The 23301-nt window shown below is 46.4% G+C and overlaps 2 protein-coding genes across 3 annotated transcripts; one reads left to right on the top strand and one right to left on the bottom strand.

The window, feature by feature from the left end:
• Window positions 1-10: 10 nt before the first annotated feature.
• On the bottom strand, window positions 11-13022 carry KLHL10 (kelch like family member 10). Its single transcript, XM_069603711.1, has 5 exons — window positions 12735-13022; window positions 3085-3574; window positions 1076-1693; window positions 637-786; window positions 11-426 (listed from the first exon to the last, which is right to left on the bottom strand). The coding sequence occupies exons 1-5, from the start codon at window positions 12926-12928 to the stop codon at window positions 52-54; spliced, it is 1827 nt and encodes a 608-aa protein (XP_069459812.1). The 5' UTR covers window positions 12929-13022; the 3' UTR covers window positions 11-51.
• An 812-nt stretch (window positions 13023-13834) lies between these two features.
• NT5C3B (5'-nucleotidase, cytosolic IIIB) lies at window positions 13835-21958 on the top strand. Of its 2 annotated transcripts, none has more exons than XM_069603717.1 (9): window positions 13835-13928; window positions 14152-14245; window positions 14855-14924; window positions 15011-15057; window positions 17439-17524; window positions 18033-18122; window positions 19123-19285; window positions 20412-20612; window positions 21424-21958. In XM_069603717.1, the coding sequence occupies exons 1-9, from the start codon at window positions 13912-13914 to the stop codon at window positions 21556-21558; spliced, it is 903 nt and encodes a 300-aa protein (XP_069459818.1). In that variant the 5' UTR covers window positions 13835-13911; the 3' UTR covers window positions 21559-21958. The 2 variants fall into 2 exon arrangements, with proteins under 2 accessions (XP_069459818.1, XP_069459817.1); XM_069603716.1 differs by having other exon boundaries at window positions 13860-13923; window positions 14147-14245.
• Window positions 21959-23301: the final 1343 nt, after the last annotated feature.

Raw genomic sequence — 23301 nt, 5'->3', positions numbered from 1 at the left:
AAAGAATTAATTCTTATTGCTTAGACTTTTTATTAGCTAATATGAAGAGGCTCATACAGGTAGGGTGCTTGTCGAGGCAGAGTACTTTACTTCGTCTCGCAGTGCTAGTCCTGTGAAGTTGTCCCGTCTAGCTGCGTATTCCCCAACGTTGGCCAGCCCTGGCACCACACAGCAGCTCAGAGCACTGCGGTATATGCTCATGTCGTGAGCGTCGTACCACTCGTCAGTCTTCTCGTCGTAGCACTCGACATTAAAGGTGGTGGTAAAGCCGTTAAAACCACCCACCACAAACAAGAGGTCGTCTACCACCTCGATGCCAAAATTGCTACGAGGGTTAAACATAGTTGGGATCGTGCGCCAAGTGTTAGCCACTGGGCTGTAGGCTTCTGCACTCCTAAGTCGATTAGCTCCGTCAAAGCCGCCTACCTGTGGACAGCAGAGGAAACAAGCCTGGCTGTTAACCGTCGCTTCTGTTCACTGAGGATCCCCTCCTTGCGGGGGACCTGTGATTTCATACCTCCCTCTTTCCACTATCTTCCATGGATAAGAAGCTTTCAAATACTTCCCACTGGTAGTATACACCTATTTGCTAATAGAAAACCTAGGCTATCGATTTGTTGTATGAAAGAAACTCACCGCATATACGTGTTCTCCATAAGCAATTACACCTATCCCACTCCTCCTGCTTCTCATGGGTGCTATGACTGTCCACTGATTACTCTCAGCGTTGTACACTTCTGCTGTAAACAGGCATTCGTTCCCGTTAAACCCACCGCATATGTAGACCTGTGTGAAGAGAGTTCCAGGATGAGTAAAATTGTTACTTCTGGGGAGTAGAAAGAAAGAGGGTGTATATGATGGTGACTGGGGGCCGAGGACACTTCAGATGCCAGTCTGCAGTCTTGAGTTTTTTCCACACGTGCACACACTGCTTTTTAATAAGTAAAAGATAGTTACAAGGGGCCACTTAGTCGTTGGATGAAGGGGTTAGTATTGCAAGGTGAATACCGCCACTTCTGTTTTCCATCCACCTCAAAAAACAAAGTGTTACTTCTGCCTTCCCCAGGGGTCTCACCTTTCCATAGAGCGTTGTGGCACTCGCATCGCTCCTCTGCTCATGCATGGGGGCAATGAGTGTCCACTGGTTGGTCTCTGGCTCATAACGTTCAGCAGTGTTGAGACGCACATAGCCATCAAAGCCTCCCATGGCGTAGATAAAATTGCTGAGGACTGTCACACTGACGTAGCAACGCCTGGAGTGCATTGGGGCCACCTGGTGCCAGGTTTTCTTGACTGGGTCAAAACGCTTAACACTATTGAAATAGTCCACACTATCGAACCCCCCAATGATATAAACATAGCCTTTCAAATAGGCTGCCCCATGGTAGGCACGAGGACTCTCTTCCTCACAAGTGACATTCACCCATCTGTCTGCCCGAGCATCATATGCCTCAATGGCATTGGTGGGGCTCCCACCACTCCAGCCACCAATTGCAAATAGGATGGCATAGGGCAGGCGGGGCCTGGTGAGAGGGTTGGTGAAATCAGAATTAGAAGGTCCATTCATATTTAGGTCATACATGGCCTTCAGGGCGTTAATGATGACTGGCTTGCATTCCTCACTGTCTTTGACGTAGTCATTCATTTTAACATTGTTCATGAAATATTCAGCATGCATTAGGGCCAGGCGAACCTAAGAAGGAAGAACAGAAAGTCATTCAGATGAGGTGAGGTGTCTGAAAAACCCATGTCCTTAAGCCCACAACTTGACAGCCTCCACTGAATGCACTAGGGTCATGTTTTATTTTTGTAACTTACATTTGGATGCTGAGAATGAGTGAAAGAGAAGCCACCTCAAGTGGTCACAGAGCTAGTCCATTCCTAGGCCCCTGGACAGGACTTTCAGACTAGAAAAAGCTGTGGTCCTTGTTCAGTGATTGGATATCTATGTCTCTCTATATAAAGTAACATGAAGTAGCACCAGATGGCTACAATTGAGTGCAATGCTCATGACCTGGTTTCTAGTCCAACTCCTGTTCTGGTTGGGGAAACTCACAGAAGGAAAGAGGTGAAAGGAAGACCTTTTAGAATTCTTTTTAAGACCTGCCTTCTCCTTCCCCCACTATCAGAATTTTGGTCAAAGAGAAAATAATTGGGGCAGAAGGAACTAGCCATGCCAGGGGCGAAGAAAGCTTCAAAATTCCAGAGAGTGGCAGGAGATGCCTTCTACATATGTACGTCTATAAGTGACTGCGTGCTAAGTCATTTCAGTTATGTCCAACTCTTTGTGACCCCATGGACCGGAGCCCACCAGGCTCCTCTGTCCATGGGATTGTCCAGGCAAGAATATTGGAGTGGGTTGCCATGCCCTCATGCAAGGGGTCTTCCCAACCCAGGGATCAAACCCAAGTCTTTTATATCTCCTGCATTGGCAGGCAGGTTCTTTACCACTAGCGCCACCTGAGAAGTCCACATATATAAGTATATATTTATATATGTATTATATATAAGTAAATATAACGACAACTCTGGCATCTGTCAAACGTCTTTGAGTGTAGTCCTTGGGACAGTCTCTCTGGGATTAATGAATCAAAAGTGAGCAATTAAGGGAAATCCCTGGTGGTCCAGTGGTTAGGACTCCCAAGTTAACCTCCACGCTGGGGGCATGGCTTTGATCCCTGGGCACGGAACTGACTCAGTTGGTAAAGAATCCACCTGCAATGCAAGAGACCCCCATTTGATTCCTGGGTCGGGAAGATCTGCTGGAGAAGGGACAGGCCACCCACTCCAGTATTCTTGGGCTGCCCTTGTGGCTCAGCTGGTAAAGAATCCGCCTACAATGTGAGAGACCTGGATTTGATCCCTGGGTTGGGAAGATCCCCTGGAGAAGGGAACGGCTACCCACTCCAGTATTCTGGCCTGGAGAATTTCATGAACTGTATAGTCCTTGGGGTTGCAAAGAGTCAGACACAACTGAGCGACTTTCACTTCACTTCGTGGAACTAAGATCCCACAAGTCACATGGCTCAGCCAGAAAAAAAAGAGTGAACAATCAAAGCATCCCACAAAAAATAACTAAATGACCTTGGGAAGCAAAACTGAAATATGCTGCTTCCTATTTGGGGGGTCATGAGAAATCCATTTTAAAATGGCCTCAAATACAGCGTCTTCTTGTTTGACGTTGAGCTCATCTTTCTCAATGATATCCTTAAGTTCAGTGACTGAGAGCTCTAAAAACTCTGCCGAGACTTTCACCATCTCCTCAAAGTTGTGCAGGATGAACATGTAGGCCTTCTGCCTCAGCTCAGGGCAGTAGTAGTAGTCTGTGAACTTGCAGATGCCGATACAGTTATCCAAACACAGCTCCGACTTGAGGAACTCACAGCAACCCCTGACAATACCCATGATGTTAAATTGGTCTGCAGCAGCCAAGAGTTTCTCCACGTTATCCGGTGTGATGGGGACCGTCCGGGTGTATGCATATTCGATAATCAGCTTCATCATGTCGGGGGAAATGCCAGGGATGTTGTATACCTTCTTTTCAGTGTTGTTCCAGCCACTTGTAAACAAAGCTCTGGAAGAGAGACAGAAACTAGCAGTCACTGAAATATTTCTCTCCGGCCTGCCATGTTTCCCCCGCCTCCCCCCCAACCTTTTCTTGTGGAGCGTTTGGACATTTTCCAAATAGCACACAGTATACTGGAAATACATTGGTGTGAGGTGAGCGGGAGGAGAGTAGGCTTTATATAGTGGGCAAAAGAACCTTTCCAAGGTCTTTGGTCACTTTCATTCCTGTTTTCATGATCAGTAGCCCTTTTTCCCATTTTAGGGATGGAGAAATTGAGATCTACAGCTGGTAGTATGACCCAGGTCTTTTCTGTCTTAGCCCATTGTCTATCAAGCTCTACCCCAATTAAAGAAGTTAAACTTGAGCAAATACACTTTTAAAACAAGTATTATTCATATCCAGAATCTGATCACTTTGCATTGCTCCTGTTGCTGCCTTCTTAGTCTGAGCCACCGCCATCTCTTTCCTCGATTATTGCGAATAAACCCCCTAACTCGTCAGTCCTCAGCCTTTTTGGCGCCATGCACCAGTTTTGTGGAAAACAGTTTTTCCATGGACTGGAAGGTAGGGATGGTTTCAGAATAATTCTCATAAGGAGCCTGCAACCTAAATCCCTCGCATGCACAGTTCACAGCAGGGTTCACGCTCCTTTGAGAATCTGATGCCGCCACATACCTCACAGGAGGTGGAGCTCAGGCAGTCATGAGAGTGATAGGGATTGGCTGTAAATACAGGTGACGCTTCATCTGCCCACCTCTCACCTCCTGCTGTGCAGCCTGGCTCCTAATAGGCCGGTATCAGTCCGTGACCTGGAGGTGGGGACCCCTGCCCTAACAGAGCTCTCTGCTTCTGCCCTTAACATCTCCGGAGTTTACAGTCTTATCCCAACCCCCAAAGTGATCCTTATGAGTTTATGCTCCTCTTCCACTCAGAAACTTCCACTGGCTTCCCTTGTTATTTACAGAGTAAAATATGAAATCCTTACCAGGGACTACAAAAGACGCCTGAGATCTGGACCATGAATACCTCTCTAATCATATTTCCTCTCGCCTTCCTTCTCACCTTATTCCAGCCCTGCTGGCCTTGTTTTCCTTGAATACACCAGAGATGCTTCCATCTTGGGTCCTTTGCACTTTGTTTTCTACTCGGCCTGGAAGGCTCCCCGCCACCCCCCGGCCCCAGATTTCCATATTTTCCAAGACCTCACCCTGTGGAAGTCTTTCCTCAAATGTCACTTTGTCAGCAAAATGGTAATCCTATTTAAAATAACCATGCCCATCTTCTTTTTCCCTAGCAATTATGATCAGGTATATATTTTATTAAATGCCTATTCCCCCTATTTGAAGGTAAACTTAATGAGAACAGGAATATTTATGTGTTTTTTTTTTCCAGTACCTGTCACAAAATAGGCACTCAATAAGAAATTATTGAATGAATAAATGACCACTATTCCACAATTATTTATTGGGTCCTTTCTAAATAGCTAGGTACTTTTCTAGGTGTTGCAGAAGTCCCTGCCCTAATATATTTTTGCACCCTTTTTCTAGGAAGTTTAAGGAAATATGGGCTCAGAGATCAAATTCTCTATCAAAGAAGTCTGCAAACCTATAGCCTCTGGGCCAAATTCAACCCAACTCCTCTATTTTTGTCCTGCCCAAGAGTTAAGAATTTTTTTACATTTTTAAATTGGGAAAAATATTGTGACACCCGGAAATTATAATAAATTCAAATTTTGATAATAAAATAACTTTTTGGAACACAGCCATGTCGTTTCAGTTAGAATTGTCCATGGCTATTTTCCATTTTTTCGTGATCTCTTCTCCTACGAGGTCTCTACTGTCTCTATCCTTTATTGTGCCCATCTTTGGGGGAAATGTTCCCTTGGTATTTCCAATTTTCCGAAAGAGATCTCTAGTCTTTCCCCTTCTGTCGTTTTCCTCTATATCTCTGCATTGTTCATTGAAGAAGGCCTTCTTGTCTGTCCTTGCTATTCTGAAACTCTGCGTTTAGTTGGGCGTACTTTTCCCTTCCTCTCTTGCTTTTTCACTTCTCTTCTTTCTGCAGCTATTTGTGAAGCCTCCTCAGGTAACCACTTTGCCTTCTTGCTTTTCTTTGGGATGGTTTTGTTTGCTGGCTCCTGTACGATATTACATACCTCTGTCCATACTTCTTCAGGCACACTGTTTACTAGATCTAATCCCTTGAATCTATTCATCACCTCCAATGCATATTCATAGGGGATTTGATGCAAGTCATACCTGGCTGGCCTAGTGGTTTTCCCCCCTTTCTTTAGTTTAAACCTGAATTTTGTTATGAGAAGCTGATAGTCTGAGCGACAGTCAGTTCCAAGTCTTGTTTTTGCTGACTGTATACAGCTTCTCTGTCTTTGACTGCAAAGAGTGTAATCAATTTGATTTCGGTATTGACCATTTGGTGATGTCCATGTGTAAAGTCGTCTCTTGTGTTGTTGAAAAAGGGTGTTTGCTATGACCAGTGCATTCTCTTGGCAGAATTCTGTTAGCCTTTGCCCTGCTTCATTTTGTATTCCAAGGTCAAACTTGCCTGTTACTTGCCTGTTAGCTTTTCTTGAATTCCTACTTTTGCATTCCAATCCCCAGTGATGAATAGAACATCTTTTTTTGGTGTTAGTTCTAGGAGGTCTTCTACATCTTCACAGAAGTGATCAACTTCAGCTTCTTTGGCATCGGTGGTTGGGGCATAGACTTGAATTACTGTGATGTTGAAATGGTTTGCCTTGGAAATGAACCGAGATCATTCTGTCATTTTTGATGTAACATCCAAGTACTGCATTTCACACTCTTTTGTTGACTATGAGGGCTACTGCATTTATTCTATTGGATTTTTGCCTGCAGTACTAGATATAATGGTCCAACTAAATTAAATGACTACTGATGGAAGTAAAGTCTGATGCTGTAAAGAACAATATTGCGTAGGAACCTGGAATGTTAGGTCCATGAATCAAGATAAATTAGAAGTGGTCGAACAGGAGATGGCAAGAGTGAATATTGACATTTTAGGAATCAGTAAACTAAAATGGACTGGAATGGGCGAATTTAATTTAGATGACCATTATATCTACTATTGTGGGCAAGAATCCCTTAGGAGAAATAGAGTAGCCCTCATAGTCAACAAGAGTCTGAAATGCAGTACTTGGGTGCAGTCTCAAAAATTACAGAATGATCTCTGTTCGTTTTCAAGGCAAACCATTCATTATCACAGAAATCCAAGTCTATGCCCCAACAACTAATACTGAAGAAGGTGAAATTGAATGGTTCTATGAATACCTAAAAGACCTTCTAGAACAAATGCCAAAAAAAGATGTCCTTTTCATCATACGGGACTGGAATGCCAAAGTAGCAAGTAAAGAGATAGTGGAGTAACAGGAAAATTTGGCCTTGGAGAACAGAATGAAGCAGGGCAAAGGCTAACAGAGTTTTGGCAAGAGAATGCACTGGTCATAGCAAACACCCTCTTCCAACAATACAAGAGAAGACTCTGCACATGAACATCACTAGTTGGTCAATACCGAAATCAGAATTGATTATATTCTTTGCAGCCAAAGATGGAGAAGCTCTATACAATCAGCAAAAACAAGACTGGGAGCTGACTGTGGCTCAGAGCATGAACACCTTATTGCAACATTCAGACTTAAATTGAAGAAAGTAAGGAAAACCACTAAGCCATTCAGGTGTGACCTAAATCAAATCCCTTATGATTATACAGTGGAAGTGACAAGTAGATTCAAGGGATTAGATCTTATAGAGTACCTGAAGAACTATGGACGGAGGTTGGTGACATTGTACAGGAGGCAGTGATCAAGACCATCTCCAAGAAAAAGAAATGCAAAAATGCAAAATGGTTGCCTGAGGAGGCCTTACAAATAGATTAAACAAGAAGGGAAGTGAAAGGCAAAGGAGAAAAGGAAATATATACCCATTTGAATGCAGAGTTCCAAAGAATAACAAGGAGAGATAAGAAAACCTTCCTCAGTGATCAATGTGAAGAAATAGAGGAAAACAATAGAATGGGAAAGACTAGAGATCTCTTCAAGAAAATTAGAGATACCAAGGGAACATTTCAGGCAAAGGTGGGCACAATAAAGGACAGAAATGGTATGGACCTAATAGCAGAAGTTATTAAGAAAAGGTGGCAAGTATACACAGAAGAACTATACAAAAAAGATCTTAATGACCCAGATAACCACGATGGTGTGATCACTCACCTAGAGCCAGACATCCTGGAATGTGAAGTCAAGTCGGCCTTAGGAAGCATCACTATGAACAAAGCTAGTGGAGATGATGGAATTCCAGTTGAGCTATTTCAAATCCTAAAAGATGATGCTGTGAAAGTGCTGCACTCAATATGCCAGCAAATTTGGAAAACTCAGCAGTGGCCACAGGACTGGAAAAGGTCAATTTTCATTCCAATCCCCAAGAAAGGCAATGCCAAAGAATGTTCAAACTACCGCACAATTGCACTCATCTCACATGCTAGTAAAGTAATGCTCAGGGACTTCCCTGGTGGCACAGTGGTTAAGAATCCACCTGCCAGTGCAGGAGACATGGGTTCAATCCCCTAGTCTGGGAAGATCCCACATGCCACGGAGCAGGTAAGCCCCTTTGCCACAACAACTGTGCCACAACAACTGTGCCACAGCAACTGCTGAAGCCTGTCCACCACCCATCCCCTCTCGCTGGAGCTAGAGAAAGCCCTCACAAAGCAACAAAGACCCAGCGCAGCCGTAAATTAAAAAAAAAAAAAAAGTAATGCTCAAAATTCTCCAAGCCAGGCTTCAACAGTATGTGAATTGAGAACTTCCAGATGTTCAAGCTGTATTTAGAAAAGGCAAAAGAACCAGAGATCAAATTGCCAATATATTGGATCATTGAAAAAGCAAGAGAGTTCCAGAAAAGCATCTACTTCTGCTTTATTGACTATGCCAAAGCCTTTGACTGCGTGGATCACAACAAACTGTGGAAAATTCTTCAAGAGATGGGAATACCAGACCACCTTACCTGCCTCCTGAGAAATCTGTATGCAGGTCAAAAAGCAACAGTTAGAACTGGACATGGAACAATGGACTGGTTCCATATTGGGAAAGGAGTATGTTAAGAATACCCTGCTTATTTAGCTTATATGCAGAGTACATTATATGAAATGCCAGGCTGGAATCAAGATTGCCAGGAGAAATATCAATAACGTAGATTGACAGATACGTAGATGACACCACCCTTATAGCAGAAAGCAAAGAAGAACTAAAGAGCCTCTTGATGAAGGTGAAAGAGGAGAGTGAAAAACCTGGCTTAAAACTCAACATTCAGGGAGGGGGGTTCATGTTTGAGAATGCATGTAAGAATTAAAGATTTTAAAATTTAAAAAAGAAAAAAAAAATTAAAAAAAAATAAATTAAAAAAAAATTAAAAAAAAAATAAAAGCAAAAAAAAAAAAAAAACTCAACATTCAAAAAAAAAAAAAACCCTCAACATTCAAAAAACTAAGATCATGGCATCTGGTCCCATCACTTCATGACAAATAGATGGGGAAACAATGGAAACAGTGACAGACTTTATTTTCTTGGCTCCAAAATCACTGTAAATGATGACTGCAGCCATGAAATTAAAAGATGTTTGCTCCTTGGAAGAAAAGCTATGACCACCTAACTGCTGGTGCTGCTAAGTTGCTTCACTCGTGTGATTCTGAAAGCATATTAAAAAGCAGAGACATTACTTTGCCGACAATGGTCCATCTATTCAAAGCTATGGTTTTTCCAGTAGTCATGTATGAATGTGAGAGTTGGACTATAAAGAAAGCTGAGCTCCAAAGAATTGATGCTTTTGAACTGTGATGTTGGAGAAGATTCTTGAGAGTGCCTTGGTCAGTAAGGAAATCAAACCAGTCAATCCTAAAGGAAGTCCTGAATATTCACTGGAAGGACTGATGCTGAAGCTGAAACTCCAATATTTTGGCCACCTGATGCAAAGAACTGATTTATTGGAAAAGACCCTGATACTGGGAAAGACTGAAAGCAGAAGGAGAAGGGGACAACAGAGGATGAGATGGTTGGATGGCATCACCAACTTGATGGACATGAGTTTGAGCAAGCTCTGGGAGTTGGTGATAGACAGGGAAACCTGGCATGCTAAAGTCCGTGGGGTCACAAAGAGTTGGACACGACTGAGCGACTGAACTGAACTGAAATTAAATTCGCCCATTTCTGTATATTTTAGTCCACGGATTCCTACAATATCGATGTTTATTCTTATCATCTCCTGCTTGACCATGTCCAATTTACCTTGATATACGGACCTAACATTCCAGGTTCCTATGCAATACTGTTCTTTGCAGCACTGGATTTTACTTTCATCACCAAACACATCCATAACTGAGCATCATTTCCGCTGTGGCCAAGCTGCTTCATTCTTTCTGGGGCTATTAGCAGTTGTCCTTCACTCTTCCCAGTCGCATACTGGACACCTTCCGACCTGGGGACTCATCTTTCAGTATCAAATCTTTTTGTCTTTTTATACATTTCATGGGGTTCTCATGGCAAGTGTACTGGGGTGGGTTGCCATTCCCTTGTTTAGTCAGAACTCTCCACTGTGATCCGTCTGTCTCGGGTGGCCCTACACGGCATGGCTCATAGCTTCATTGAGTTATGCAAATCGCTTTACCACAGAAAGGTATCCAGAGTCAGACCTTCTGGAGTGTGAAGTCAAGTGGGCCTTAGAAAGCACTGCTGTCAGTAAAGCTAGTGGGACTTCCCTGGTGGTCCAGAGGTTAAGAATCTGTTTGCCAATGTAGGAGACACAGGTTCAATCACTGGTCCGGGAAGATTCCACATATCGCAGAGTAATTAAGCCTGTGTGCCATAGCTACGGAGCCTGAGCTTTGCAATGAGAAGCTTGTGAACTGCAACTAGAGAGTAGCCCCCACTCTCCACAACTAGAGAAAGCCCACGCGTGGCAATGAAAACCCAGCAAAGTCAAAAATAAAAATATAAATTATTAAAAATAAATAAATAAAGTCAATGTGATGGAATTCCAGTAGAGCTATTTAAAAATCCTAAAAGATGATGCTATCAAAGTGCTGCACTCAATGCGTCAGCAAATCTGGAAAACCCACTAATGGCCACAGCACTGGAAAAGGTCAATCCTCATCCGAATTCCCAAGAAGGGCAGTACTAAAGAATTTTCAAACCACCGGACAATTGCACTCATCTCTCGTGCTAGTAAGGTTATGCTCAAAATCCTGCATGCTAGACTTCAGCATTACGTGAACCGAGAACTTTCAGATGTTCAAGCAGGGTTTAGAAAAGGCAGAGGAACCAGAAATCAAATTGCCAACATTCACTGGATCACAGAGAAAGCAAGGGAATTCCAGGAAAACATCTACCTCTGTTTCATCGACCACACTAAAGCCTTTGACTGTGTGGATCATAACAAACTGTGGAAAACTCTCAAAGAGATGGGGATAGGAGACCATCTTACCTGTCCCCTGAGAAACTGTATGTGGGTCAAGAAGCAACAGTTAGAACCCTGTGTGGAACGACTGACTGGTTCAGGATTGAACAAGGATTATGATAAAGCTGTTTGCTGTCACCCTGTTAATTTAACTTACATGCTGAGCACTTTTTGAGAAATGTCAGGCTGGATGAGTTACAAGCTGGAATCAATTGGCAGGAGAAACATCAACAACCTCAGATATGTGGATGATAACACTCTAATGGCAGAAAGTGAAGAGGAACCAAAGAACCTCTTGATGAGGGTAAAGGAGGAGAGTTAAAAAAGCCGGCTTAAAACTAAATATTAAAAAAAAACTAAGATTATGGCGTCCTGCCCCATCACTTCGTGGCAAACAGAAGGGGAAACGGTGGAAGCAGTGACAGATTGCCTCTTCTTGGGCTCTAAAATCACTGTGGACGGTGACTGCAGCCATGAAATTAGAAGACAATTGCTTCTTGGCAGGAAAGCTGTGACAAACTTAGACAGTGTGTTGAAAAGCAAAGACACTGCTTTGCCAACGAAGGTCTGTATAGTCATGGCTATGGTCTTTCCAGTAATCATGTATGGTTGTGAGAGCTGGACCATAAAGAAGGCAGAGCACCGAAGAATTGTTGTCTTCGGACTGTGGTGCTGGAGAAGACTCTTGAGAGCCCCTTGGACAGCAAGTCAATCTTAAAGGAAATCAACCCTGAATATTCATTGGAAGGACTGATGCTGAAGCTGAAGCTCTACTATGTTGGTCACCTGATGCAAACAGCCGACTCATTGGAAAAGACCCTGATGCTGGGAATGATTGGGGGCAGAAGGAGAAGAGGGTATCAGAGGATGAGATGGCTGTATGACGTCACTGATACTACGCACATGAACTTGGGCATACTCTGGGAGATGGTGAGGGACAGGGAGGCCTGGCGTGCTGCAGTCCATGGGGTCATGAAGAGTCAGACACAACTGGGCAACTGAACAACATCAAAACATGGCTGCTATCGCACTGAAAGCAGAGTGGAGTAGTTGTGACAAAGACTGTGTGGCCTGCAAAAGTCCACTTAAAATATGCTCTCTTCGACCTTTCTGTATACCTTGCTCTGGGTTTACACAAATGAGAATGTTTAGGTGGGACACACTTACCATATCTTCATTGGAACTGAGCATTCAAATATTTTCAGCTCATAAGCAAGATAGCTCTTTACCTTCCTGATTACAACACTTTTGGCTCAAACTTCCTTTTTCTTCTGATAAATATTTCCCGGGTTCTTTCCCTTCACACCCTTCTCTATCCTTGTTAATTTATCACCCTGCCTGAAACAGTCTCAGGGGCTTAAGGGGTAGCTGAGGTGGCACTGTCACCTAGGTTTAAGTAGGAAATCCAGTACAGGGGTCCAACTGTCCCAAAGGTTGGTGTGGGTGCAAATCAAAGAAAAAAAGCACCTGACCCACCCACAGCTGGTTGAAATTCAGTTGAAAACCAGAGAGGCTCTGGCCCTGGTTGGGCTTCTTCAGAAAACAAAGAAGCCAGTCTACAGAAGCCCAGGGCTTTGACAGGGTCCCTAAACTTAAGATCGTGGGGTGGGAAACATGAAATGAACCAAAACGTCTCAGAATGAGCCCAGTTCCCCCTTTGGCTTAGTTCAGCAACCCTGTTATACCTAAAGTAGGAACTGCAGCTACAGAGGATGTTCTTGTGGGCATTGAACTCAAAGCCATTGACCTTGATGACCACGTCGCAGAGCTTGCCCTCTAGCCTAAGCTCGTTGAAGATCTCACAGGTCATCGCACTCATCTTCCTCTCCATGTGAGGCTGGTGGAACCGTGTGGAGGCCGCCGCGCTCTCCATCTCCATGGCACCCTGGGATCAGCGGAGAGAGGCTGCTCTCCTAGGGTGTCGGGGAGGATTGTGGGGGGGCCCCTTTAGCCAGCTGTCGCTCCTTTTCCCTACTACATCTTTCATATAGGGCCCATCAGGCAGCCCAAGTTCCAGAATCCTGGGGCCGCAGTGAGGTCACTCTCAGGATTGTGTTCTCAGGTTCTGGAACTCTCTCCTGTCCTTGTCCTTCTTCCTTCTCCCCTCCCCCAAGGCACCACTCAGGTTGAAGACCACCCCACACCTTCCGCAACCAGAAGAACAGGGCCCCGTGACCACCACCACCACCATATCAGAGTTCTGTTTCACTCTAACTCCCATGGCCTACTTCAAGTACTCAGCTGGGCATCTCTGTAGTATCCATCTACCTTCTTCCACGGCCCAGCACTTGACTCCCAGACAGAGTTCTGGGAAGCTAAGTCAGAGAAGGCAGAAGGAAGAAGTAAAGCTGATGAGCTTTCATTCTGGTCCACCTGTCCAGGGCTTTCCTACCCTCTGGAGATGAGTCACCCATCTTCTGTGATGAGGAGCGAGTCCAGAGAAGGAAGCACCTTCTGGCTGTTCAACAGAACTCACTTATGTCTCTTTCACATCCCTTCCCTTCCTGCGACCTTTTGATCATGCAAACTGTAAGCCTGGAAATGACCACTCTGGTCAGGGTTTTTGCTCTACAAGGAATGGCACCCACGTACCCTCCACTTCTTGGGACCCTCCCCGTCCTCAACACGGGGCTCTCAAGCAGGGTCTGCACGCACAGCGCCGCGCGGCCCTCCAGAGGCCACCTGCCTCTCCCGACCCTGCACCGAGCCCTCCAACCCCGGGCTCGCAGCCTGCACCCCAAACCCACTCCGCCCCCGGATCCGCCCTCCGCCCCCGGATCCGCCCCTGTTGGAAGCGGCGCCTGCGCAGTGAAGCCGCGGGGCGGTCGTTGTGTCCACGCCGCCGACCGGCCCGCGAGCGCAATGGCGGAGGAGGTGAGGTGGGAGAAGGAGACCGGCGTGGGGCTGGCCCCGAACCCCCGGGCGCTCCGAGACCCCCAGCAAGCCGTCTGGGCCCCGCCGCGCCAGTGCGGTCCGTAGACGCCCAGGCCTTGCCAGAGCCCCCACTCGCCCCCTGCGCCCCCGGCCCGGCTTCGCGGGGCTCCCCTTGGGGTCTGCGCGGTGCTGGAATCAGCGGTTCTCTCGGGTCTCGGGACAGGTGAGCACCCTGATGAAGGCCACGGTCCTGATGCGGCAGCCTGGACGGGTGCAGGAGATCGTGGGCGCCCTCCGCAAGGGCGGGGGAGACCGCTTACAGGTATCGCGGGGGGGCAAGGTCGGTCGACTGGGTGGGATGCGGGTGGCTGGTGAGGTGGCCTGCCCTGGGCGCCTTACCACGTTGCTGCAGACACGTGCAGGCAAGCCTTCAACCTTTAGAAATAGCCAAGGACTTGAGGGCAAGCCTGTTTCGCCTTGAAGGAGAGCCCACCTGCCCGAAAACCTAGATTTCAATATTCTCAAATTTCTTTAGACAGAAATCACCCCACACCGGGCCTCCGGGTCTTGTCCTCACTAGCTGAGGTTGATGGGCTCCCCAAGAAGGTGCAGATGTGGAGATGAGCCAGAAGGAGGAGGCATCTTAAGAGAAACCAGAGCATTGAGATGGGTGCTATTGAAAGGGTAGAAGAGGTCTTGATTCTGCAGTCCCCATCCCCACCCTCCATGAAACTGGGTCTTCTCAGGGTTGGCACAGGTACTAACTAGAATTAGTTCTTCCTTCCCTCTCCAGTCCTTTCTAACTCCCCCAGGGCTCTGCCCGCTGTGCCTACAGGCTGGGCATAGAGCTGGTTGGCTTTTCCTTTTCATATTGATGCAGGGCTACACCGGAAGGTGCCTGTCTAGGGATCATCTCTCTTTTGCATTTCAGGTCATTTCTGATTTTGACATGACCTTGAGCAGGTTTGCATATAATGGAAAGCGATGCCCTTCTTCTTACAGTAAGTCACACACAAGCTTGCTTTATTGGACTTGACAGGATGACGGCTTCTAAGGGACAAGTAAAAGGAGTTCTGTGTTTTTGCAGACATTCTGGATAACAGCAGGATCATCAGTGAGGAGTGCCGGAAAGAGGTGGGTTACTCCCTTCTTTGCTCAGAAATAGCTGGCATATACGACGTCCAGTGGTTCTTGGTTAGGACCAAAGATTCCAGGGTTGAAACCGTAGAAGGTTAATTTTTTAAAAAAATTGTTGTTCTGCTCAGGTCGACCTAGTCTTTGTGTGTGTGTGTGTGTGTGTGTGTGTGTGTGTGTGTGGCTTGTGGAATCATAAGGGTCCCTCACCAGGGATTGAACAGGGCCCTTGGCAATGAAAGGGAGGAGTCCTAACCACTGGGCCACCAGGGAATTCCCAGATGGACTTAGTCTTATACACTAAGACAGCTTTTCCTTATTGGCCAAGACATGTGATAATGGATGGTTGGAATATGCTTACTGCTAGCTATAGAACTTACAGGAGATGTTTTATTGCCTCCATTTAACAGATGGGGAAACAGAGACTTGGAGAGGTTTGAACAACTTAACCCAAGGTCACATAGCAAGATGCAGAGCTTGGTTTTCCCATAGATCTGATTCTGTTCCCAAACTCTTCTTAACTGTATTATGCTGTTTCCTCGATAGTATAAATTTTCTTGGTGCGTTAGCAGTTACCAAGAAAGAATAAGGTGATCCCTGTAGCCTTGGAGTTCATTTTACTTTGTTCCACATTCTTCCCATCAGTGTCCTCTTTGCCGGAGCAGAGCTGTGTTAACTGCTCGTTTCTCTGCTGAGCTCTTTCTTCTAAGTAACTGTATCATTTAGTTCCACTTGATTATGAAGTTCACCCAATTGTGTACAGAGCAGTTTGTTGGCCGGCCATGGTTGGTCAGCTCTTCCAGTACTCTGCATGATTACTGATTATTAGGATGGGCAGTGAATTATAGATGGCCTTTCTATTTCTACACCTGTGTCTCTGGAGATGGCATTTGTAGCTTAAGATAGAGTCTGGCTCTACCACTGATCACCTTTGGGAAGTCACTCTTTTTGGTTCCTCACATCCCCGATCATAGCAACTTCCAGAGAGCTTCATTCACAAATAAAACAAAAGGTTTGGGTGCCCTCTCTAGGATAAAGAAGCTAGAGAAAACTAGGATTTCTGGTGTTGATGTTTTTCATAAAAAACATCATAAAGCAAAATTTATGTAAAGCGTAAAGAAATTCATAAAGCAAAATTTCTGTAAAGAAATATTTTTTATTTTTCAAAATTTATATTCTGTTGTTCTGTTTTACTTTCAGAAGAATGTTCTCACATTCAAATAATTAAGAATCTTTAATACATTTTAGGGGCTTCCTGTCTTTGAATTTAACCCTCTTTTGGACTGATGGTCGGGGACTCCATTTGATCTCATAATATTCTGAGACCACGCACATGTTAAAATTATAATTCTTCGCCATTCCCATTTTTATTGGGCACTGTTACTGACTGAACCATGTGACACATGATCCCTGAAGCAGCCTTCCTGGAGTCTGGAGGGGTCCAGGCACGTGGAAGGGGGGGGCCTTAGCCACAGGAGGCCCATGGAGATGCTCCCGGTGAGGTTGTCTGACTGATGTTGGCGGTGCAGCGGTTATCGCTGAACATACTACAGTATTCTGTTCTAGTCTGGTATGTTTTTTACCAGATCTATCTAAATTGCCCTGCTTTTAAAGATTTAAGTGCTACGAGTCGTAGCACTTAAATCTTTAAAAGCAGGGCAGTTGGGCTTCCCTAGTTGCTCAGACAGTTAAGAATCTGCCTGCAATGCAGGAGACCCGAGTTTGATCCCTGGGTCAGGAAGATGACCCTGGAGAAGGGAATGGCTACCCACTCCAGCATTCTTGCCTGGAGAATTCCGTGGACAGGGGAGCCTGGCAGGCTATAGTCCATGGAGTTACCAATAGTTGGACACAACTGAGCAACTAATACTAAGACTACTACTAAACTTGCAAAAGAATCTTTGTGAAAGCAGTAGTTTGATGTGTTTGTTTTCTTTCTTTTTCTGACATAGCATTAAAATGAGGCCCAGACCACTAAAATGAAATGTGTTTTTATCCGTGTGCTTCCCTGCCCCTAAGTTATCTTGCCTCCTACCTGAGAAAGCATATCATGTTTTAGGAAATACAGCATTAACTCAGTTCTTACTGATTAAGTGCTGATGCCTGAGCTAATTTATAACAACAAGGGCAACAAAATTCTAGATGTTGCCTCGTTACAACACTCCTTTGTGTTGTTGATGCCTAGACCTCACTCTTTGAGGCAGGGGGTGGGGGGGCTGGAATGCAGAAGGATGGCCAGCTGTGAAGCTCCTGTGACTCCCTTATAGGAATCGCATCTTCTAGGTGACTGGTGACTTTTTTTCTCATGTGGGACTATAGGACCCTTCTGGGGAACACTTGATGTAGACTGATGACTTTTCTCTTCATTTTGGATGTCACAGCTCAAAGCGCTTCTTCACCATTATTACCCAATTGAGATTGACCCACACCGGACCATCAAAGAGAAGTTACCCCACATGGTAGAATGGTAAGCGCCAGTAGTGGTGAATGATGGCCTGGTCTGGCTTTGAAATCAGATGCAGGCTCCCTTACTTTATTGAATGCTCAGCTGAATGCTACACTCCCAGCTATTAGAACAGATTGTCCAGACACAGACAGGTCACTCATGGCTGCTGCTGGGTGAAGTAGGGGGCTCACTGAGAGTCCTTGGAGTAAACTAGAAGCCCCTTAGTTTGGGGGAATCAGTGCTTTGGGGCAATAACCCGCCTCAGAAAAACCAGTATCACTGGATGGAGCCCCAGAGAAAGGGTTCAGAAGAACTTTGGCATCAGCAGCAACTCACCCAGCTGTGGTCTGCGGTGTTGCTGTCTCACCCCTCTCCTTTAGGGACAGCCAGGGTCCTGCAGGAAGTGGCTCCGAGGAAAATGATGAGACCTCCACTGCCAGTACTTCCAAAGGGGATTCATGCCTGCGATGGGAAAGGGTATTTTACTTAGTGGTTTGAGTTTAGGGTTTTGTGGGGTGTCTCTTTCCAGGTGGACCAAAGCACATGACCTCCTGTGTCAACAGAAGATTCAGAAGTTTCAGATAGCCCAGGTGGTAAGAGAGTCCAACGCAATGCTCAGGTGAGCTGCCTGCTCTGGAAAATGCTTCTGTCAGACTGGAATGGGTTTGCTCACAAAGAGAGGCTGGAAGGGAGTTGAAGAGGAGTTAGTTGCTCTAAGAGTCAGAGGGGACCTAGCATGAGGAGTAGCTGCATGAGGAGAAGGTCTTGCTTTTTCTCTCTGGACTCAGCCAGAGAATTTTCTATCCTTGGGTATGTCCAAGGACACACTGCTGGTCATGGATGCGGTGAAGATGCTCCATCTTCTAGAACAAACAGCGTCTTGGTAATTTTTCCCAGTGGTTAAAAAGACTTATGGGATCCCCATGGTAACTGGTGTTCTTTATCCAGACATGGGAGTTGGCCAGCCTGGGACCCTTGATCATCAGTGGCCTTCAGAGCTCAGCTCTCTCTGCTGGAGTGTTCTTTACCAGAAGAGGGATGGGGGCACATATAGGAAAGAGTCAGCACGGGTGCCTTCCCTCAAGGATTGTGCACGGGTAGGTTGGGAGTGCTCTCCACTGAAGCCACCCTAGGAGAGCCACCTGGTTGTATTTTGCTCAGGCAAAATCATCTAGGAACAAACAAACAAACAAATGTATTTATATGATTTATGTGAAGTTCAGGGACACAAAAAGCAAATCACTGGTGATGTGAAGTCAAAATGGGGGCAGTGACATCAACTGGGTAGGTATCACACGCATGTACACATGTTGTAAATATTAGTTGAGCTGAACACTTAACGATTAGTGCACTTTAATGATTTATTCTATGTATTTTATACCTCAATTTAAAATGTTTCAGAGGGACTTAACTGGTAGTCCAATGGATAAGACTCCAAGCTCTCCATGCAGGAGCATAGGTTCAGTCCCTGGTCAGGGAACTAAGATCTCGCATACAGAGCAGTGCAGCCCAAGGGGAAAAAAAAAGTTTAAAGAAAAATTTTAAAGATGTAACCCAAATAGAAAAGAAAGGGCAGTAGCAGAGGCAGTGCACTTTCAGAGCCATTCATCTGGTTTCAGGGATGGATACAAGACATTCTTCAACACCCTCTCGCAGAACAACATTCCCCTTTTCATCTTTTCTGCGGGCATTGGAGATGTCCTGGAAGAGATGATCCGGCAGAGGAAAGTGTTCCACCCCAACATCCACATCGTGTCTAACTACATGGAGTTTGATGAAGATGTGAGCTGCATCTCATTAGGGCTGGGGCTGGAAGAAGGATGGGGACTGCCAGCCAGTGTGTTTCACCCTGAATGTTAACTGGGATGGGGGGCAGGAGGAGGGAGGGGAAGGCATGCTGGCTTCGTTGCCCTTGGCAGCTATTTATTTATTCACGCAGCTAGAGACAGTTGCTTTTGAAAGACCCATTCTTGGGTGTCTGGCTGACAGTGGTCTCTCTGTGGAGGACCTAGTTTAGGGCTCAGCCAGGCCCTTGTGTCACTGTCATGGGTCATGTGCCAACCTAGGTACTCAGGGCCTTGGACTTGGACTTGTTTTGCTTGAGCGAGAGGTGGGCTACACTGACTCACCCATGTTCTGACTTCTTCCCCTTAAGACCAAGGCTGGAATGTTCGTCCCTTTGACTTGTGGTTAGGGTGTTGCCCACAGCTGAAGTTAACACACATGTAGCCCAGGTAATGCTTGTATCCCAGCTTCTTGCTTCCCCCAGAGAAATATCTACAATATTTGATGGCCTCTGTTAGTTTAAACCAGGGGCTGGAAATGTTTTTTTGGAATTCCCTAGTTGTCCTGTGGTTAAGACCCAGTGCTTCCACTTCTAAGGCCTGGATTCAGTCACTAGTTGGGGAACTAAGATCTCCTAAGCTATGTGGCATGGCCAAAAAGAACCCTACCAAACAAAAAAACCTTTTCCTATAAAAGAACAGATCGTAAATTTTTTACTAGGATCATTTGCAACTATTCTATCACACAAAACAGCAGCCATTGAGAAGATGTAAACAAATGGGCCTATAAATTAAGTTCCAGTAGAACTTGGAGAAGGAAATGGCAACCTACTCCAGCAGTCTTGCCTAGAGAATTCATGGACAGAGGAGCCTGGCGGGCTATAGTCCATGGGGTCATACAGAATCAGATGCGACTGAATGACTAACACACACAGAACTTAATTTACAAAAATAGTCCAAATCTGGCCCACGAGCCCTAGCTTGCTGACCCCTAGTTTGGACTGCAGTGAAATGTGGGCATTATCTGTGGCTTTCAGGATTCGGCTTCTTCGTGGCAGACTTGAAAACTGGCCCTTGATGGGTCCCTGTAGCCCTTCTGTCTGTCTCTCATCTTGACTACTTAGGGCTTCCTAAAGGGATTCAAGGGCCAGCTCATCCACACCTACAACAAGAACAGCTCTGTGTGCGAGAACTCTGATTACTTCCAGCAGCTTCAGGGCAAAACCAACATCCTCCTGCTGGGAGACTCCATGGGGGACCTCACTATGGCTGATGGGGTGCCTGGCGTGGAGAACATTCTCAAGATTGGCTTCCTAAATGACAAGGTAGGTATGGGACCTTGGCTCTTCATGGCTGGCTCCTTCATTCCTGTTATGGGATACACGCTGTGTGAAGTATTAGAGGCACAGAGGTCAGACGCAAGCCATAGTCTCTTAGGAAATGAGGTACCCAGTGGTCAGAGCTGTGTGCACAGCACAGGGCATGATCTGGAGGTCAAAGCACATCATCAGAGCTCACGCTTACTGAGTGCTCACTTTGTGCCAGGAACATAAGACCAGCTAATCTGTGTAGTTATACTTTGATGTGTAGTGACTGTTTTACCTTTTTACAAGGGTGGAAACTGAGGCAGGGGGCTTAAGCAACTTGCCCAAGGTGACATAGTTTAGAAAGTGGTTGGGCTGATCACCAGTCCTCCTAAATCTTACCTATAAGGGCATGATTGAGGTGGGGAATGCTGGTATTCAAGATATGGGTTTATAATTTAGAGAAGGAAGACATAGAAACAGACAAGAGGTTAATGGATGAAACCAGGGTTGTAGAGGGGCACAGTATGGCATCAGACTCGGCCAGCAGGTACGGAAGGCTTTTGAAAGTTCAGTTCTCATAGGTTAGAGGTAATATCTGGTTTTTTGTCTCTTAATCCTTGTGACCTTCCTTTTGACACTGACCCAGGGGTTAACTGTGACAGCCTGCACCCACGGCCATGTGTGTATCCAAAGGACAGGGCCTGGTAACCCTGAACTCCTTTTGGGGAGTCACGGCTTGAAGGCCCTCCTCCTCTGCCCCTGGTGCGCAACAGCGGTTTGGGCAGAGGGCAGGGCACTGGGGGACTCTTGCTCTCTGCTCCCCGGGCAGGTGGAGGAGCGGCGGGAGCGCTACATGGACTCATATGACATCGTGCTGGAGAGGGACGAGACGCTGGACGTGGTCAATGGGCTGCTGCAGCACATCCTGCAGCAGGGTGACTGGACAGAGATGCAGGGCTCCTGAGCACAGGCGGGGCCTGCTGGCTGCAATGAGGAGGGGCCTTCCCGGAAGGCCGCTCTGCTCTGAGCTCTGCTCCTCCTGTGCGTTCAGAGTCCTCCAGAGAACATTCCAGGCTGCCAGTGGCCGGGAGCTGCTGGCTCACACCCCTCCCTCCTCCTCTCCCTTGGCTTCTTGGTTTCGTGTTCTCCAGTGGCTCGAGGGAGCCCTGCCAGAAGGGAGGACAGCGAAAGCTATTCCAGGCGAACTGCGGACCTACGCAGTGTTAGCACTTTAGGAATCAGCTGGTCCAGGGAATCTTTTTTTCCAGAATTTTTTAACATGGGAAGCTATTCTTCAAACAAGTCAAAGTCTAATATGTGAAACAGATCAAAAATAAAAAGAAAAGAAAAAACAGCTGATCTGATCTGGGGGTCTGGGACAGAGCAGAGCCTGTGCCTCTTGGTTCCAAGATGCTGGAATCTCCAAGACCATGGAAACCAGTTTGAAAACCACTGAATTCGCCCAGGAGACCCTCTATGCACAGCTAGTACAGCCAGGTGTGTCTGTGAGGGCCGGGGGAGGGGCGCAGGCAGGGTTGGGAGGGTATGTTTCTGACCTAAAATGGTTTGACTTGATTCTCATGCAGCAGTTAAACTTGAGATTCTGTGGGGTCAGCTGCATCTGGCCGGCATTGCAGAGCCCCATCTTTATGGATTTCCTAAAGTGATCCATGTGAGTGTGGGTTTTCCCTGGTTCCCCTGGCTCCTGTCCCTCCTCCTCCAGGGCCACTGAAACATGACTTCCAGGGACTTGAGTCTGGAGACCTGATGATCTGGGCAGAGTCAACTTCATTCCCTCACCCGCCTTCCCAGCTGCTGGAAAGTCGTGTTTATCTGCTGGTCTTAAAGGAATGGGAGTGTTGACTGAGAGCTGGCTTCATGCTTCCAGAAGCCACAGGTGCTGTTTCATCCTCATGGTGACCCTGCAGGAGTGCAGGTCCACTGAGGAAGGACCAGTCCTTTGCCCAAAGGCTAGAGCTGGGAGCTCAAGCAGGCTTGCAGCGTTTCTGACAGAGCCTGCCTTTGCTTGTGCATCACGCTCCCTCCATGCCTTCTTAGTCAGCCTGTCCTGTCAGGCTTGGGGGAGGGTGGTTACCCTAAGGCTGGGTCTGTCAACCCTCAAGTGCTATCTGGATGCTCTGGGACCAGGGAATATCAGTCACTGCAGCCGTGGGGGGCAGCTTCTCTCTCTCGGAGGGTCTTGGGTGAGAACTCAGTGCTTGTGGTTTTTGTGGGGGCAGTTCAGGGTGTGAGTCCAGGCTGGTGATGTTCTCTCCCATGCACCTCACCCCATCCTTAGATGGCTAGGGTCATCTCTCTTACTGGCCAGAGTCCACCCCAGCAGATGAGGACAGATGGCTTGACTGATGGCTGACGTGGCTCCTTCCTCAGCGTGAGAGGTTTTGCCCAGTGGCTAAGACCCTGCATCCCCAGTGCAGGGAGCCTAGGTTAATCCCTGGTCAGGGAACTAGGTCCCACCACATGCTGCAACTAAGAGCTCACATGCCACAGTTAAGACCCACAGCAGCCCCCCCCCCCCCAAAAAAAAAACCCATGAGGTTTGAACTCATTTACCATTCTGACGAGAGGAAGAGGCATCAGGTAGGTGGGAACAGCTGGCAGCCAGGAGGAGGGAGAGGTGGGAATATTGTATGAGCACTGATCTATGTGAAAGGAGAATCCAAACTGGTTTAATTCAGTCGCTGTG

Source organism: Ovis canadensis, chromosome 11, assembly GCF_042477335.2.
Source record: "Ovis canadensis isolate MfBH-ARS-UI-01 breed Bighorn chromosome 11, ARS-UI_OviCan_v2, whole genome shotgun sequence".
In the NCBI taxonomy this organism is placed as follows: Eukaryota; Metazoa; Chordata; class Mammalia; order Artiodactyla; family Bovidae; genus Ovis; species Ovis canadensis.
Note: the sequence above shows the minus strand (reverse complement) of the source record. Positions and strands in the feature narration are given on the sequence as shown.

What these genes read in the sequence shown, in the direction of transcription:
- KLHL10 (XM_069603711.1), bottom strand. Translation starts at nt 12,928, where the DNA reads ATGGAGATGGAGAGCGCGGCGGCCTCCACACGGTTCCACCAGCCTCAC. An exon ending in CCACAACGCTCTATGGAAAG is followed by an intron (nt 787 to 1,075) that starts GTGAGACCCCTG and finishes CTCTTCACACAG; the next exon opens with GTCTACATATGCGGTGGGTT. An exon ending in ATGGAGAACACGTATATGCG is followed by an intron (nt 427 to 636) that starts GTGAGTTTCTTT and finishes TGCTGTCCACAG; the next exon opens with GTAGGCGGCTTTGACGGAGC.
- NT5C3B (XM_069603717.1), top strand. An exon ending in GAGTCCAACGCAATGCTCAG is followed by an intron (nt 18,123 to 19,122) that starts GTGAGCTGCCTG and finishes ATCTGGTTTCAG; the next exon opens with GGATGGATACAAGACATTCT. An exon ending in TTGGCTTCCTAAATGACAAG is followed by an intron (nt 20,613 to 21,423) that starts GTAGGTATGGGA and finishes CTCCCCGGGCAG; the next exon opens with GTGGAGGAGCGGCGGGAGCG.